This window comes from Amborella trichopoda, chromosome 9, assembly GCF_054954075.1.
Source record: "Amborella trichopoda isolate Santa Cruz 75 chromosome 9, AtrichopodaSantaCruz75HAP2 v2.0, whole genome shotgun sequence".
Classification (NCBI taxonomy): Eukaryota; Viridiplantae; Streptophyta; class Magnoliopsida; order Amborellales; family Amborellaceae; genus Amborella; species Amborella trichopoda.
The window spans coordinates 32,817,656-32,835,314 of NC_142344.1; the positions used below are offsets into that span (position 1 = coordinate 32,817,656).

General features: G+C 32.8%; 1 protein-coding gene across 2 annotated transcripts; it reads left to right on the forward strand.

Annotated features, from left to right (window-relative positions):
* Positions 1–50: 50 nt before the first annotated feature.
* On the forward strand, positions 51–16,921 carry LOC18426543 (alcohol dehydrogenase-like 4). 2 transcript variants are annotated; one of them, XM_011622223.3, is made up of 10 exons: positions 51–346; positions 453–589; positions 684–733; positions 913–1,238; positions 1,310–1,392; positions 5,990–6,065; positions 6,169–6,230; positions 12,292–12,387; positions 13,685–13,843; positions 16,604–16,921. In XM_011622223.3, exons 1-10 carry the CDS (start codon positions 271–273, stop codon positions 16,712–16,714), a joined length of 1,176 nt encoding a protein of 391 aa, XP_011620525.2. In that variant the 5' UTR covers positions 51–270; the 3' UTR covers positions 16,715–16,921. The 2 variants fall into 2 exon arrangements, with proteins under 2 accessions (XP_011620525.2, XP_088704375.1); XM_088848249.1 differs by lacking the exons at positions 5,990–6,065; positions 6,169–6,230.
* The last annotated feature ends 738 nt before the right edge of the window (positions 16,922–17,659 follow it).

A 17,659-nucleotide genomic window follows, 5' to 3' on the forward strand; every position in this document is an offset into this window, starting at 1 on the left:
TCTCTCCCAAAATATCTGCCCTAAAGAACACGGGTACCATTTCACCAGACCCGCATAGGAGTCGCGCTGAAAAAAAAATTAGAAAAAGGCGGAGATCAGAGAAACAGACAAAGCGCTTTAATGACAGCGCTGTATATAAACAAACAACCGCTCCATTAATGCCACAAACCCCACTCTCCCGTCCTGATCTATCCATCCCCCTTCGACCTTAGGACTCAACCCACTTGGTTTCCTAGTGAGAGAAAGAAAAATAGAGAGAGAAGCTAGAAGATGGGGAGCGTCGCTCATGTTTGTGCCAAGGCGGTGAACGGGAACGAGACGGGAGGCAAAGTCATTAGTTGCAGAGGTAGATAGAGGACATTTCTCTTCTTTTTGTGTTATTCAGTTTCTCCTTAGGGCCATGTTTCTCTTCTTCTTCTTCTTCTTCTCATCTGATTTCTCTCTCTACGAAGCTGCTGTTTTATGGGGTCCAAAACAGCCACTCTATATAGAAGAAGTGCAGGTCGACCCGCCTCAGAAGATGGAGGTTCGGTTAAGGATCCTTTACTCCTCTGTTTGCCACACTGATCTTGGCTTCTGGTTGGGAGAGGTCAGTTCGCCCGTCGTCTGCAACCCTAGATAGAGAGAGAGTGATTTCTGTGGTTTTATTTCATTTGTAAAAGCTGAAAACTTTTATTGTACAGAACGAAAGCCAGCAGGCATTCCCTCGAATATTGGGTCACGAAGCAGCAGGGTAAGTACACTGTGTTATTTCATTGTCTCCATTTTTTGCATGAATCAGTCTCTCTTTCTTGGGTGATTTGTTTTTTTTGTAAATCAAAGCAAAGGCCTATATCTCTCTATAAAAGTTTTGATCCATTTGAATCTTTCGCTCTCTAAAAACGCAATGGAGTTTTATTGGTTGGTTGACAGGGTGGTGGAGAGCGTGGGAGAGGGGGTGACGGGCTTGAGTGAGGGGGACCACGTTGTGCCCATTTTTAACGGAGAATGCGGAGCATGCTCATACTGTGAGTCTCGAAAGACGAACCAGTGCGAGAGGCTGAGGTGCAAACCTCTGAAGACCGTCATGGATAGTGATGGCAAAACCAGGTTTTCTTTAAATGGAAAACCCATTTACCACTTTCTGAATACCTCCACATTCAGTGAATACACGGTTTTGGACGCTGGTTGTGTAGTTAAGATCGACCCCACTGCCCCACTTGACAAAATGTGCTTGCTCAGCTGCGGCGTCTCCACTGGTTCTCTCTTTCTCTCTCTCTCTCTGTCTCCCTCTTTTCCCTGTTTATTGGCTAATGCGTTTGGAATATAGGGGTTGGAGCTGTGTGGAACACAGCAAACGTCGAGACCGGAGCAACTGTTGCTGTGTTCGGATTGGGTGCCGTCGGCATAGCTGTAAGTTTGCATTTATTTTATTCAATTGCGATTTTGATTATTGTTTATTGTTTATCCATGCATCATCTCGGTCACTATCAGCATGACCTCCAATTTTGGGAAGTAATTAATTAAGGACGACGTTTTCTATAAGGCCTAGGCTTTATGAATACAAAATAAAGCCTCACTTAAATTCCGCGTCTTGAAACCACTTTCAGCATCGGAAATCTTGCTGCGAAACTAATTTCTTATATCGTCTATAAAGTTTGAAACTTAGAAAATGATATAGATCTTAAATACCTATTTTTAGGATGAAATGGATGGTCTAGATGATTTGTTGCAATATACACTCTTTTCAGATTTTGAAATCTAAAGTTTTTTATACGACCATATTGTTCAAGCTGAGATGATCAATTTTAGTAATTTTCAACACTTGGATTGTAATTTTTGATGAGTTATAAGATGAGGCTTTTTTATTTTGATAGAGCTACAACCCTATCAAACTGTTTTCCATTAATGAATAAAAATATATCAAGCGAAAACTCAACCTTGCTGCCTCGACATCTTAATTGCTTTAATTTTTTTCGTTTTTTTTTTTTTTTCCCTTCGAGTGGATGGGTTACGTAAGTCACCAATCTCTTAAAAGATATCTAAGGGCTGCTCAAAGTTTCCAAGTAAAATACCTTATCACGAAAATTATTTTTCCATGCGTCACATGCACTTAGAACAGTCTTTTTTTCTTTTTTCTTTTTTTATCTTCCATAAGGATTTCAATTTTTTTTGTTCTTAAAGTACTTGTTTGAGCACGAGATCAGGACTAAATCTCCAAAGTGTAATTTCTTCATTTTTTTCAACTATAGAACGAGATCAGGACTAAATCTCCAAAGTGTAATTTCTTCATTTTTTTCAACTATAGAACAAAAATTTATGGTGAAACCAAATTTCCGATAGCGTGGTGGGAAAGTTTTTCTATTATTATTTTTTTACAATAGAAATTTTTATGTTGGAAATTTTTTTGTTTTTTTATTTGCCCTAAATGATATTGCAACAATTTGGGTAATTTTTTCTTTAAGAATAAATGAAGAGGAAATAGTTCCTAAATAATTGAAATGTGTCATTATTGATTAGGTGGATGGACCGGCTCATCTCTACAAAGAATAAAAAATAATAATAAATAAATAGATAAATGACGGGAAAAAAAAAACAAAAGGTGGATTTCTCTAGAATCTATTTTGTGATCTTTGGACCTAAAGTCGTACAACCGCAAGACGTGAAACTGGATGGCACGATGTGTCGTTTTTCGTAAAAAAATATATGATCTTTGACTTACATACTAGTCATAAAAGAGCCAATGTGGACTCCTCGTTGTTTTCAGGATTAAGATGTGTTGAGAACCGAGGATACTCTCCCCGGCTTTGTTAAACTTGTGCACGTTTGCAATGCTCTTACTTGTTGAAAATTCATTTACCCATTTAAAATTTTTTAATAATAAAAGAAATTTTTTAAGTCTTAAAATGTAGAAATAAGGTGCATCTCAAAAATCTATGGAAAAAAATTGTTCTGATGTTGGAAAACCTTATTATCGATTATCTCGATACCGAAATATATATTTATGAAGAAAATAAATTTGACTCGCAAAAATAGTCTATCTTGCAACACATTATCTAGAGCGTCCATTTTCAAGATTTTCAAATGTTTATAGATCTACTTAATTTGAACAATTTTTGAAGTTTAAAATTTTATAGTTAGAGATGAAAATAAATTCTCAAACCATCCTAAGAATTTTTAACACCAAAATTAATGATAAAATTTGGAGGTGCTTATTTGATTCTTTAAAGTTGCAACCTTATGCAAACCGCACCTTCGTATAAAATTTTCAGATCCGTTTTGGATCAACTTTTGAAGTTTTTTTGCGAAATCAAAAGTAAGTACTTGGAGTCAGATCCGTTTTGGATCAACTTTTGAAGTTTTTTAGCGAAATCAAAAGTAAGTACTTGGAGTCAGTGTTTGCCAACTTGGTTCGAGTTCTGAGTACTTGAGCCAAGTACCCTGGCGAGCTCGAGTTTCCTCGAGACGGGTGTCCCACAAAGATATTAAATAAAAAGAAAAAATCTCAAAAAATAAAAAATTTATTTGTGATATGTTGTTTTTCTGTTTTTTATCATTTTGGCAAATATTGAAAATTTTTTTGGCCATGAGTACTTGTTTTACATTTTTCTTTTCTTTGTGAATTATTTCTAAAATACCTTCAGTTACAAATTGGTTTTTTCAAACTCAAACCTTTGGTACTTTTTAACCACATTTAGAGGTATTTTGTTTAATTTTACTTTAAATCTATTTTTCCTATTTTTATTTTTTGTAATTTTTTATTTTACAGTACTCGAACGTACATGGCCCGACCTGTGGATTCGAAAATTTGCTTCAACTATATATAAAATTGGGTTTCAGCATTAAATTATTTGGGTGATTGCCTGTACGATATTTTTCTAGGGAGATATATGCCGCATGATGAAACTTTTACCTTTGTCAATGTGGGTCACTAGGTTGAGTAGGTCACATCTTTGGAATTTGGGTCTTAAAATTACTCCTAGCTGGGGTTTATCCACAATTTGTTCACATATAATTTTATTTCAAATGAATTAAATTTGGAGTTTTTTTTTGATAAAAAATTTTGGGACCCACTAGAGAATCACTTGATGAGCAATTTTTAGGGGCAGAAAAAACAGAAAAAACAAATGATGATGGGTGCCTAAGCCCCTTGATTGATCGATGGATTAAATGTGGGACTACTTGTGCATGACGTTTTTTATGCTTATCTACAAAACTTGTCTTTTTTTTGGTTGGTGGCTAAGTTGATTTGTTATGCTTATCGACATAAAATTTATCTTTATTTGTTTGATTGCTAAGTGGAGTGGGTCATATCTTCAAAATTTAGGATCCAAAATTGCTCCTTTTGCTCCTGTGGGAGCCAACAATCCTTTTATTTGAATGTACTAGTAGAGAAATCTGGCATTCCATGAGCCATAAACCTAGATTGCCCACCCACCCACCCACCCAACGCGATTGAGATTACATCCTGGGGCATTAAAACATTAAGTTATCATACATGAATTGTATTAAAAGTCCTTTGGTTATTATAGCAAACCTCGAAATCCGTAATTACAAAAATCTGAAGCATGGGTCTTGCTTTATGTTGACCAAACTCTTCCTGTTTCCTTGCTTCTTTAAATCTGTACTCTTTCTCTCTCTCATTTCTTCACGCCCATTTCTCCATCGAGATAACCTAACTACACTACTTCAAATCCACACCGATTTCTTCCCTCCATTTCTTCAGGGAAAAAGTTTATATAAGGTTGCAATCTTAAAATGTAGAATTAAAGATGCACATCAAAAAGCCATAAAAAAATGTTGTTTTAATGTTGAGAAACCCTTTAATTGATCATCTCGACATCCAAATGTATGAATATGAAAAAAAACAAAAAAAAATTGAGTCCCAAAAATAATGCATCTTGCAACACATTATCTAAAATGTCCATTTCTATAATTTTCATATGTTTATAGATCTATTTGATTTTAACTATTTTTGGTGTTTAAAATCTTATAATTAAATCTGAAAATACATTTTCATGTAATCTTAAGAATTTTTTATACCAAAATTACATGTTATTATAAAATTGGGAGGTGAGCCTTAATTGGATTGTTTAATGTTGTAATCTTATAGAAGCCACACCCTTATATTGAGTCAAGCCCACTTGCGCAAAGTTAATGTCCTCACCATCGTCCCACCTTATCTAAACACAACTTGTATCATTTGCAAAGATTATCCAATGTGAGTCTCTTGCCAGGAGGAGCATGATATAAGTTGCTACCACAGGAGCACAAAAATACAGGTCCCTTTAATCTTGAATGTACATTTACTCCCTGGGTAAAATCTTACCTAGAATTAATTGTTGCTGGTCTTCCTTCAAATTTTAGGGGTGTGACCTATTCAACCCATAGATTAACCTCTACCCTCTACCCATTTGAAAGAAATAATATCTCAAGATTAAATAAACACCATCTAATTTTTAGATGGTGAGATCTAAGCGTTTGAAAACTCAAAAGGAAAATTGCTTCATGCGGGCTAGACCGCATTTCTACATATGCAGCTCAAAAAGTGTAAAGCATTCATCTTAAAAATGGATGCAAGTAGGTGTTCCATCTAAAAACAGTGGAAATTAACGATCCAAATGTTTTCTTACTAGAATTATTATTTCTAGTTTTTTAAAATGTATTTATTTTTTCATATTCATGATCTCCATGTTAGAGATTACATGTCCTTAAAAATTAATTTTTAAAATCTATTTAAAAAATAGATTTATTAAGAAGCCCGTATTTTTACATGTGTGGGTTTGGCCGCATAGAAACCTCAAACTTAAATTTCAATTTTTTTAATATAATTATATAATAATTTTTGAGTGGTTCCAAAAATATCATATTAAACTTTCCCAAGTATTTTTATTTTTTTGGGTTTTATATAAACTTTCCCTTTATAGAAATGAGGCAAGTATAGGCCCTCATAATATCAGGCCTTTGACCGTGCTTTTAGTAACACCTTTTGCACTTTTGAACAAGACAGGCTGCAGAGGGAGCAAGAACTCGAAAGGCATCAAGAATAATTGGAGTGGATATAAACCCCGATAAATTTATTAAGGGTAACATGCAAACGTACCATAAATTCTTGTTTCTATTATCGTTACTTGTCTCACAATGGAACTTGTTCTCTTCTCATCTCATTTTAAAAATGTTTTTACTCAGGCAAAACAAAGGGTATTACTGATTTCGTGAACCCGAATGAATGCGACAAACCTGTGCATGAGGTAGGTTTCTTATTTATTGATTAAGTGATCGAAATGTTTGATTGACCCATGGAAGCACGTTTGGTTGTGGTGAAATTATTTTATGGAAATTAATTTCATATGAAAAAATTTTCTTATGTGATTAAGTGTGGAAATTTTTTTACATCAATTAGTTGTCAATTGATGTAATAATATGCGCTAAGACCAATTGGTATGAATATATTTCCACATTTAACCACAAAAGAGAATTTTTTAATGTGAAATTATTTAACGTGCCTACAAAATTGGTGAGATGTATTTCGAAGGGTAGAGTTTAGGTGGGAGGGGGAAGTACCTGTTATTGGGAGCTCACCCCTCTCAATTTCAACTTTCTACACATCTTTTTTCCAATACTTTTTCTATTATAACCAAAACCTCAATACTATTTTTCCTTGTATCGAAACATTTTGAGATCAAAATTTCTTTTTTCCCCTTCCCCTTTTTTCTTTCTGTCCTTTTAAACACGTGACATTCTCTTACTCTCTCTACCTCTCGCTTTTTCTTTCTTCTTTTTTCGCTCTGTCTCTACCCTGCCCCTCACTGTCTCTACCCTCCCCCTCTCTCTCTGTCTCGCTCTCGGTCTCTTTCTACCCTCCCTCATTTTTTCTCTCTATTACTCATATATCCTTATTGCGGTTTGGCTCGTTTTTGTACCAGACCAAAATTTTTGTGCGTTTTGGAATAAAAACATGTCGGACCGCATTGGATTCCAATTACTTTCATATGCCTATAATGCGGTCCGGCATGTTTTTGTGTTGGTTTGCAAAAATTTTTTTCGGTCCGATACAAAAACTTGTCGGTCCGCATTATGGGCATGTGAGTAGTAGAAGGAGAAAGAATGAGGGAGGGTTGAGAAAGAGAGAAATAGAGAGAGTGAGGGAGGGTAGAGAGAGAAAGTTGGATAGAGAAAAACGGTAAGGAAAGGTAAAGAGAAAGAATGAGGGAGGGTAGAGAGAGAAAGTTGGATAGAGAAAAACGGTAAGGAAAGGTAGAGAGAAAGAATGAGGGAGGGTAGAGAGAGAAAGAGTGAGCGAGGTTAGAGAGAGATGGAGAGAGAAATGGGTGAAAAGAGAGAGAAAACGGGTGAGAGTTTGTTTTGGTGACTAGAGACAGTTTGATAGAGTGAAATATAGAAATGTATGTTGAAAAGGGAAAAGGAGAGAAAAAAAGGCATTTTGATCTCAAAATGCTTTGATTATTTGACTCGGGGTTATATACAAAGGAAAATAGTATTGGGATTTAGGGTATAATAAAAAAAGTATTAGAGGGTAGGATGTGTAGAAAGTTGAAATTGAAAAGTATCTATAATTTTTCCTAAAAAAATAAGAAATTTATTTGAGATATATTTTTTTTATAAATTTTTTATCATTTTGGCAAGGATTGGAAAGCGATTGGCCCTAAATGCTTATTTTTACATTTTCCCATCTTTTTTAAACATTTCGAAAATACCTCTAGTTGATTTTTTAGAATCTATTATGTTATTACTTTTTTAAGATCATTTTTTTAACATTATTTTGGAAGTGTTCTGCTTAATCTTACTTTAAATATACATTTCTTATTTTTTGATTTTTTTATATTTTTTTTATAGTTTTTAACTTTAGTTTTTCTTACTGCAATACTTGCCATTAATGAACCTAGTTACTCGAACTCGGCCTGAGTCGCATTTTCTAGCACCGTTTAGAACATGAATTTAAAAATGAAAATGAATTTTATAAAGTTGCCTAAGATATCCCATAGCCTTGAGGCCCTTGAGGTTGAGGCCACTGCCACAGACTTATTAGGTTCTTGGTGGTTCAATGTATATATCTGGTAGATCCTTGACCGGTTAGATAATGAAAATGTTAAAGAAAGAGATGGGAAAACGGGTACGAGTATAAAAGGTTTTGAGATTTTTGTATTGCTTAATTTTTTAGACAAAAAATATATTTCCTAGATAAGAATAACTATCTACTGTATTTCTAATTTTCTATACAAAAATATATATTTTCTTGATAAGACTAACTATCGGATGGGGATAACAAATCCAGGTGCTTAATTGCCACTTTACCAGAAAAGGACATTGGGATTTGGTACTTCCAAAGATATGAATAGGATTATAACAAGGGTGTATATACTGTGTTCGCTTGGGAGCACACGGTATATCTACTACTGCATTAAAAAAAACCTGTCTAGGAAGATTTTTTGTTCAAAGATTTTGGGAAAAGCATAAGAATTACCAGATCACTATTTTTAAAAAAAAATTTTGAATTTTGAGTTTTGTAACATTAGATCTAGCCCTTGAAAAATTGGCCGTTCACTATTCAATCTTGATATAATATTTTTTTTAATTATTTGAAGAGTTTATTTCATAATTTTTTATTTATTTTTACTGATGTTAGTATATGGGTTGTAGAGATTATATTTCCAAAATTTAAAGTCTGAAACGTATTTGTAGCCCGTGGGAGTCCACGGGAGTAGGAAATCTTTTGGCCTAAATGACTTTGACATGAATTTTGGGGTCATAAATGCTTTGGCTTGGTTGTTTAATTGAAGTGAATGACCTTTTTGAATCACATGCATGCACAAGTTGATTTTTTAAAATCTATTATTTCAAAACTAACCCCAGTCACAAGTTGATTTTTTAAGGGTAGGGTTTCTATAAGGATGCAACTTTAAACAATCCAATTAACGTGCACCTTAAAATTTTATCATAACATGTAATTTTGTTATAAAAAATTATTGGTGTTATCTTAAAATCTACTTTCATACCTAATTAGAAAATTTTAAATTCCAAAAATGGTTAAAATCAAGTAGATCTATAGATATATATGAAAATCTTGAAAATGGAAGATCTAGATAATGTGTCGGAAAACACTATTTTCGGGAGTCAAAAACCTTTTTTTTGTCATATTTATACATCTCAATGTCGAGATGATCGATTCAAGGGTTTATTCAACATCAAAACAACGTTTCTTATGGATTTTTGAGGTGCATATGTGATTCTGCATTTTAAGGTTGAAACCTTATATACACTTTTCCCTTTTTAAAATATGTTTTATTACTATTATTTTTTAGAGTAATGATCCTATGAGACACTCCCACGCCTATGTGTGTAGGACCTCAAAGGATCGCCATTAAATTTGGTACAAATATCTAGAAAAGTTATCCCATGGGTGTAACACTTGATTTTTCTAGAGATCTGTGTCAAATTTAATGGTGATTCTTTGGGGTCTTACACACATGGGTGTGGGAAGATCTTATAACCCCCCTCCCCCTACACACATAGGACTCAAGCACGGATCTATCCAAAAGATCGCCATTAAATTTGACACGGATCTATAGAAAAGTCAAGTCCTACATTCATGTGATAACTTTTTCAGAGATCCGTGTCAACTTTAATGGTGATCTTTTGGAGTCCTACACACATGGGTGAGGGAGGGTCCTATAGGATCAGTACTGTTTTTAATATCATTTTGAAGCATTTTGTTTAATCCTTAAACATACATTTCCTATGTTTTAAGATTTTTTATATTTTTGTTATAATTTTTTAACCTTTTTTGGGATGCTACAATACTCAGCACTAATCTGCCCGAGTAATTCTCTTGAGTCAGGACTGATTACTCAGCCCAAGTCGCACTTCACATCCTCTTGGAGACCTCGTAGGTGGTTGAAAAGGTTAGGAGCATAATTAGCAAGTATTCGTTTAGAACACGATTTTTTCAAAAAATCTCCGATTTTTTGGAATCCAATTAGAATTCCGAATTTTTAAAATGATATTCAAAAAATCATGTTTTTTTAGTGGAACCGATATAAATCTGCATTTTATATTTTTTCGAAAAACCTTTTCAAAAAAACTTCTTCCCTGGAGCTTTATTTCTTTTTTAAGTTAATATTATTGAATTCTAGTATATTATCAGATGGAGTAAATTTAAAATCTTGATTTAACAAAAAATTCGATCAAAAATTTCATTAATGAGTTCCTTAAAAAAGTGCTCGAAAAATATACAAACAATATATTCCCCCAAACAAGAAATCAAAGCAATAATATATCTTCAAATAATAGGGTAGAATTCAAATAATAGGGTAGAATTAAAGGAAGAGTAACCCAATGGAAAATCTTTTTTTTTTCCCTTTAAACCTAGAGCGTCCTTAGAATGAGCAAGAGAGGGATTCAATGATACTTAAAATTTTAGGTAGAGTTAGATTCGAATTTTCTGAAGCATTTTGTTGTTTTTCTTTATGCATAGAGAAGTTTGATTAATTTCATATCTTATTTTTTATTTTTTATTTCATTGGTCATACAACATAGCATTTTGGATGACCCACTATTTTATATATTTGGGCTTTTGCATTTTCTTTTAATTAACTGCAATCTTATGTTTGGTGCATTTTTTTATTTTTTTTTAAAAAATAATCCTATACCTTGGTTCATAGTTCTTGTTATTTGCTAATTAGTTCTTGTGTTTAGTATTGTTGTTGTTGTTTCATTTTATGTTCGTAATAAATCTACGATATGTTTTGTGATGTGGCAACATACTAAATATTGTCACAGGAGTTATTAAAAGTTTCAACAAAAAATTGTCAAGTATTACTCTAATGACACTAATAAGGTTATAAAATTATTATTTAATAGCTTTAAATATGTGTACAATAGTTGCAAATCATACCTATATCGTGTTATTTTTACATATCTGATTTTTTCATTATATTTTTTTAACCAAATCTAAAATTAATTTTTTTTTAAAAAACCAAATCTAAAATATTCATTAGTCTATAACTTACCATTTATTTTGGCAATCCATATTTTTTATCCAATTTTTTCTTCCAACTTTTTGAAACAAAAACGATTTGTTGCGATCTTTCGGTCTGCCGACATTTTGTTATCTCCTACTCGTCAACTATGGGTAAGAGGCACTTTCTAGATCCTTGCCGGGGTAGAAACGGAATATACAAAAGAAAAAGATGGAAAAAAAGGTTACGAGTATAAAAAGTGCGGTTTGTAAGAGCTTAGGCTCTAAACAATCAAATTAGAGCCTACCTTCAAATAGTATCGAGAAATGTAGTTTCAATGTTGAAAATCTGTGATAGCCTTAAAATATATTTTTATATTATTTATAAAGTTTAAAGTGTCAAAAATAGTGTAGATCGATAAGTTTATGAAAATTTGAAAATCTTGAAAATTGACCGTCTAAAAATGCAATACAAAATATACTATTTTCAAAACTTGAAATCTATTTTTTGTCATGTATATACATCTTGATGTCGAGATGATCAATTTAAAGATATTTGAGTATCAAAACATCAACTTCTAATGAAATTTTTGAAGTAGGCTCAAATTTGATTGGTTTGAGCCTCTGCTTTATATAACTCTCAGGTATAAAAAGTTTTGAGATTTTTATATTCATCTAAGACAAAAGAAGATGTAAACGGGTGTCCCTTGCCTTTTTATTGGGGATCGCAAAAGATGTACACGGGTGTCCCTTCCCTTTTTATTGAGGATCACAAGCTTCAACCTGGTGCTTACTTGCTATTTCTCGAGGAAAAGACGTTAGGAACTGGTCCTTCCTTTTTTTATAGGATTATATGAAGAGCGCATATACCGTGCTCCGTCGCTGCCTATATACTCCCTCTCACTCAAAAGCCCTAGAAGATTAATTTTCTTTGTCTAAATTTTGGGAAAAGCATAAGCGTTATCGGAACATATTTTAAAAAATTTGAATTTTGAGTTTTTTCACGCTTAGATCTAGCCTTTTAAAAATTAGACGGTCTCTATTCCATCTTGATATATTATTTTTTCTAATATTAAGAGAGTTTATTTTATAATTGTTTTTTATTTTTTATTTATAATGATGTCAGTCTATGGGCTGTAGAGATTACATTTTCAAAATTTGAGATTTAAAAAGTATTCCTAGCATATATTTTGCCTTAGAGAGTAAATGGATAGTATACTAGTAGGAAATCTTTTGGCATAAACGACTTTCCGAAGGCATGAAATCTGGGTTCATAAATGCTTTTGTCTTGGTTGCTTAATTGAAGTGTCTTTAAATTGAGTTTTTGGGCACAGGTAATAAGGGAGATGACAGGTGGTGGGGTGGACTATAGCTTCGAGTGTGCAGGGAACTTGGACGTGCTCAGGGAGGCTTTTTTGTCTACGCATAATGTAAGTTGTTTTATATTTAATTTTTTTGGAACATATCACTAAAATGGTACTTATTTTAAAGTCTCAATGAATTGATCAAGTCAAGCAATTTAGTGCTTACTTTAAGAAAATTATTGATATATTCACTAATATAATATCACCTAAACTATTATGCTCTAAGTACCCAAAATGTTCATGTCTTGTTTTAGATTTAGAATTGACAATTTTGCTTCGCTAAGGTTGCTCAAGGACAATGATTTAAATACTTTTGTTAGTTCTTAGCTCCAAGCCTGATTTTGTTTTTTTTCTAATACCTTGTTCTATATTTGAAATCGAAAACAAAAATAAATATTTGTATCATTTGGTCGGATTTGAATGATTGAAGTGATGAAACTGCTCCCGTTTTTACGTTACTCCGTCTTAAAATGTTATGTAATATGGAACATGGACCTAGTGAGGGCATTTTGCTAAGTTCATCTTACTAGTGCTATCACGCACTACAAGAATACCTTCTCAATAAAAACAGGAAATCAGGATCATCAGATGTAAAATTTAGTGGTTGCATTTATTCTGTTTGACTAGGCTAAAGTTCAAAAGGAATTTTTACAAATTTTTGACATGCAACTATAGGTTAGGTGATCATGACATCCTTGCACTAAAATTAACTAATGATGTTATAAAATCCCATAAAGATATGTTCACACAATGGGTACAATGCTATTTGGACAAGAAGATAGCTTCAAAATTTAAGCAGCACCAGTCCAAACATCAAATCCATAGTTTTTAAACCTGATTTGATTGAGTCGGAGTTCTTCAGCTCAAACAGATCAGGGAGCAAAATGTGTCAAATATATGATGCAGTTTTCTCCAATTCTATACGATGACTCGGCCTCCAGAGTGGAGTTACATTCACTTGCGCCTTCTTGGTTGAGTCCAACTCGTGTCCGGATTTGTGAACCATGGACTAAATTTCACATAATTGTGTTTCTACACTGCTAAAAAGTTCCCCAAGGGGTCAACCTTTTCCTAGATACCTCAAATCTCAAGTACTAAACTAGTACATGGCATGTTTGATGTTATGAAAGTCTTTATTTTATATAAAAATGTGAGAAAGGTGAGATGAAATGGAAGTTAATTTCTTTCCTATTCACCAATGCCAAGCTTTTGATTTTTTTTTTTTTTTGGGTTAATCAGTGGGATGATGAGACCCTACCCTTGTTTGTTTTGTATTAATAATCCATGCTTCTTGAAGACATAGTTGGCTTTGTTAAGGCTTGCTTTTCGAGTTATTTAATTCATTGCATGATGAAAACAATAGGGAGGCGGATTGACTGTTATACTTGGAGTTCACCCTACGCCAAGGATGTTGCCCGTACACCCTATGGAATTAATGGGTGGAAGAAGCATGGTGGCCTCTGCATTTGGAGGCTTCAAGAAAACCCAGCTGCCTGATTTTGCTGTAAAATGCATGAATGGGGTAAGCCTTGAATTTTCCTCTTCTTAAATACATGGACTAACTAATCCTTAATCACTTTTGGGGTATTTAACAACGGGACCCGGTTTCTTTACGGTCAAACCCGCATATGTAGAAATGCAAGTCTCTTGATAAACCTATTTTTGAGATGGATTTTAAGACTTAATTTTTAAGGATATGTAATATCTATATGGAGATATGAATATGAAAAAAAATAAATTAAAAAAAATAATAATAATTATTATAGTAAGAAAACATTTGGACCGTTGGTTTCCATTGTTTTTAGATGGAACACCTACTTACATTCATATTTAAGACGGATACTTTGCACTTTTTAGACCGCACAGTAGAAATGCGGTTCAACCCGCATGAAACAATTTTCCTTAACAATATCAATATTAACATCAATTAAACTTGATTTTTGAAATTGCTGGCACGTTCCATTTCACAAAATCAAAAAAAAGAAAATATAATTGTGACCAAAATAATTAGTGAAAATTATACATATATCTCTTATTTTTAATGATATTATGGTATGACCTAAATTTTCTGTTATTTCCACTCTACCCATTTTATATGTGTTGTTACAACTTTCTGTCGGTATTTTTAACAATGTCCAAGTTGCCCTTTTGGATTTTCAATATCTGGAGTTTATGTTCATGCCAAGTGCCACAAATTACACTTTCGGAGTCTCAGTAACCAAAAAGTTTAGAATTTCGGATTCTCAATGTCTGAATTCTATTTTGAGAAAGGTTTCTATGCTTCCCCTACAACATAGAAGATCTCTGCTTCCCCTACCATCCAGTTGTCTAATTTTGATCAAAGAGAGCCACTCACCGTTTGATCTTAGATCCGATGTCTCAAAGTATTTTATTTTTAGTTTTTTTGTACAAATTGTATGAATATGAAATTTGGTACGTGTCATATTCTCATTGGGGCTTACCTATAAAAAATATTAAAAATAATTTTTCGATAAAATATAATAATCAAATACCCCTTGAAAATTTCAGGGGTATTTTGGTCATTTTATTTATTGAAAATATTTTTTTTTATATTTTTCACTAGAACGAGTTTAATAGAAGATTGGATGTCCAAAATTTGGTGTAAAAATAGTTTATAGAAAAAAAATTAAAAATAAAATAGTGTAGAGACGTGACATTATGATTGGGGCAAGCTTAGCCTTCCATTCAGAATGGACGGTTGGATAAGGGAGAAGTATATAAGTTTTATGGTGTAGGGGTAGTATAGAAAGCTTGCCCTTTCTTTATTCATTCGTCAATAAACAATAAAAAACCATTAACTTTTTGAAAGCCAACAATTTAAAACTCTTTTACGCTCATGAAAACGTATCTTTTGGGACTGAATTTTTTTTAGTTCGTATGTCGAAGATCCGAAAATAGGGTAATTTCGGACTTTGGAGGTTTAAAATGTTTTTTTGGACCTTGAATACTTTAAATTTTGTTTTTATTTCGGATCCCTAAGATCCAAAAATAGGACAATTTTGGAAATGAACGTCGGGCTCCTAGGTTACCTCTTTCAATTTGAGAAAGGTTATTGTAAGGACGGAAATGATCATTATGGTATAGCTCGGCATAGAGATTATGTAGAATTCACATAAGAAAAAGGTTTTTACTTACGGGAAATGATCTAATTCAACGGTTGTATCATAGTATAACGTAACTACATTTCTAGAAAATCATGTTTGGGGCTCTCATCTCAATAATCAACCTAAAAATAAAAAAACACTAATTTGCACCTATATATGGTGAAATGAATCCTTTCCAACAATGAATCGTAACCATCCATTTGATGAATTTCAAGATCATGCATTTATGAATTCAAAATCTATATTTTTTTAATATTGTTAATTTAATGATAATAAACTTATTTAAAAGTTTTAGAAAGAAAAAAATATCATTTTAAGGTTTAGATCTAAACATCTCACCAAAATGGAGGGCTCATGTGAATTGAGCTAAAAAAATACTTTCTAGGCTACTTTTTCAAATTTATCTTTTTTGTGATGGTTCATTAGATTGAAAAGTGTGTATATTTTAAAATTTGAATCAATAAAATGGCTCTAACATGATTTTGATTATTGTTGTATTATATTACTATACAACCGTTGCATGAAATCACTTACATTTACTAAAGGAAAAGTATACAAGGAGACCATTTATGTTTGGTACAAGGTAGTCACAATTAATCTTTGACCATTGGATGTGAAAATCAACGGGTGCATTATTCCATTGACCGAGTTCAAACTTTAAAAGAAATTTTCTTCAACTTTGTGATACACCAAAGCTATCAGATTACACACCGGATAGTTTTAAGCAATTGTTACTTCCTTGCAACAAAGGTAAATGGTCTCATTGTATGCAATCCTTTTACTAAATGATATCATAAGAAATTCAAGGATCGAAATATCTAAATATTAAATTCTACATTTATAAACAGCGAGACTTCCTAAATATGCAAATATAAGATCCCTAAATACATTTACAACCTGCAAGATGTGGTAAGAAATTATGTCAATAACAATAATTTATTTTGCATCAAGGACTTAGGTCTTATGGTAAACTTTTATGGAGACAATGGGCCTTCCTTTCATCTTTATGAAAAATAAAAGTCATAAGGAAAAAGTTATCATTGTGATAATTATGATATTGAAGCCATTGAAATGTTTATTATGGCTTATAATGATTATTCTTGGTTAAGTATAACTTATGACTATTTGAAGTTTGATTAATCCATTTTTGGAACCAGGAGGTAAATTTGGAAGGGTTCATCACGCATGAGATGCCATTCTCAAAGATCAACGAGGCATTTAAGCTTTTGGCAGAAGGAAAATGTTTGAGATGCTTGTTGCACCTTTGATGAAATTGCTTGGCAATCAGCAAAATCCTAATCGTTCAATGCTTTCAGGTCTTTTGTACCATTCTTTGAAGGATGCATGTCCTATGCTATATAGTTAAAATAATGGAATAAAAATCTAATGATTATTATTATAGTATTTGTTTTTTGGCTTTCACTGTAATCATGTTATATTGTAATACATAATGTTGTGAAAAGGTTGAATGCTCATTCAGGAGTGTACTGTGCATTCACTCAGGCAAAGCCCAACCTAGGAGTACCTTTTTGGTGCCCCAAATTTGGGGATTAATGGCTTAAACCTACCAACTGACCTTCAAAATAATAAAATTGAAATCATACTCTATTTGCCTGTAAAAGATAACGTTCCGAGATTGAACAAGTACCTAACTCAAAATCCAATTTCATTTATTAAATAATGATGTTGTGATTCTTAAAAAGAGTCTTAAATTTAGGATAGGCAAACCCTATGGAATAGGTGGAAGCATGGCATACATGCTCATACATAATTTCTTTTAGAAATTTTGTCCTTTTCCAGATCCGGTCTCATTGTCAAGGATTGCAGAACTTGATCCTCAGGGCGTTTGTATAGAACATTATTATTACCTTGGTGTGTTACTGATTAGCAATTTGTATTTTATATCATGAGACTAATGAAATTTAGTAGCTTCTGTACAATGTTTTACAAACTATCAGGGCAAAGAGTTGACAAAAACAAACATTCTATGGTTGTTCAAGAAACTTGACACCATTAAACATGTTTAGTAGTCTACCCATAATGAATTAAATGGGTCTGGTTGTCTACCAAAACATGCTCAATGTTGGAATATGTTGCTGACCAAGGCCTTAACACCATTAATCCATATAATTGAAGGCACCCTCCACGCACAAATTGATCTCGTTTTCATAAGCTCTTCCATTGATTTTTGGAGCATTTTGTATTTATATTTT

Excerpts from the sequence above, each read along its gene's own strand:
- LOC18426543 (XM_011622223.3), top strand. The coding sequence starts at position 271 with ATGGGGAGCGTCGCTCATGTTTGTGCCAAGGCGGTGAACGGGAACGAG. Across the intron at positions 1,239-1,309 it reads CAGCTGCGGCGTCTCCACTG|GGGTTGGAGCTGTGTGGAAC; the intron begins GTTCTCTCTTTC and ends TTTGGAATATAG. Across the intron at positions 6,066-6,168 it reads CCCCGATAAATTTATTAAGG|GCAAAACAAAGGGTATTACT; the intron begins GTAACATGCAAA and ends GTTTTTACTCAG.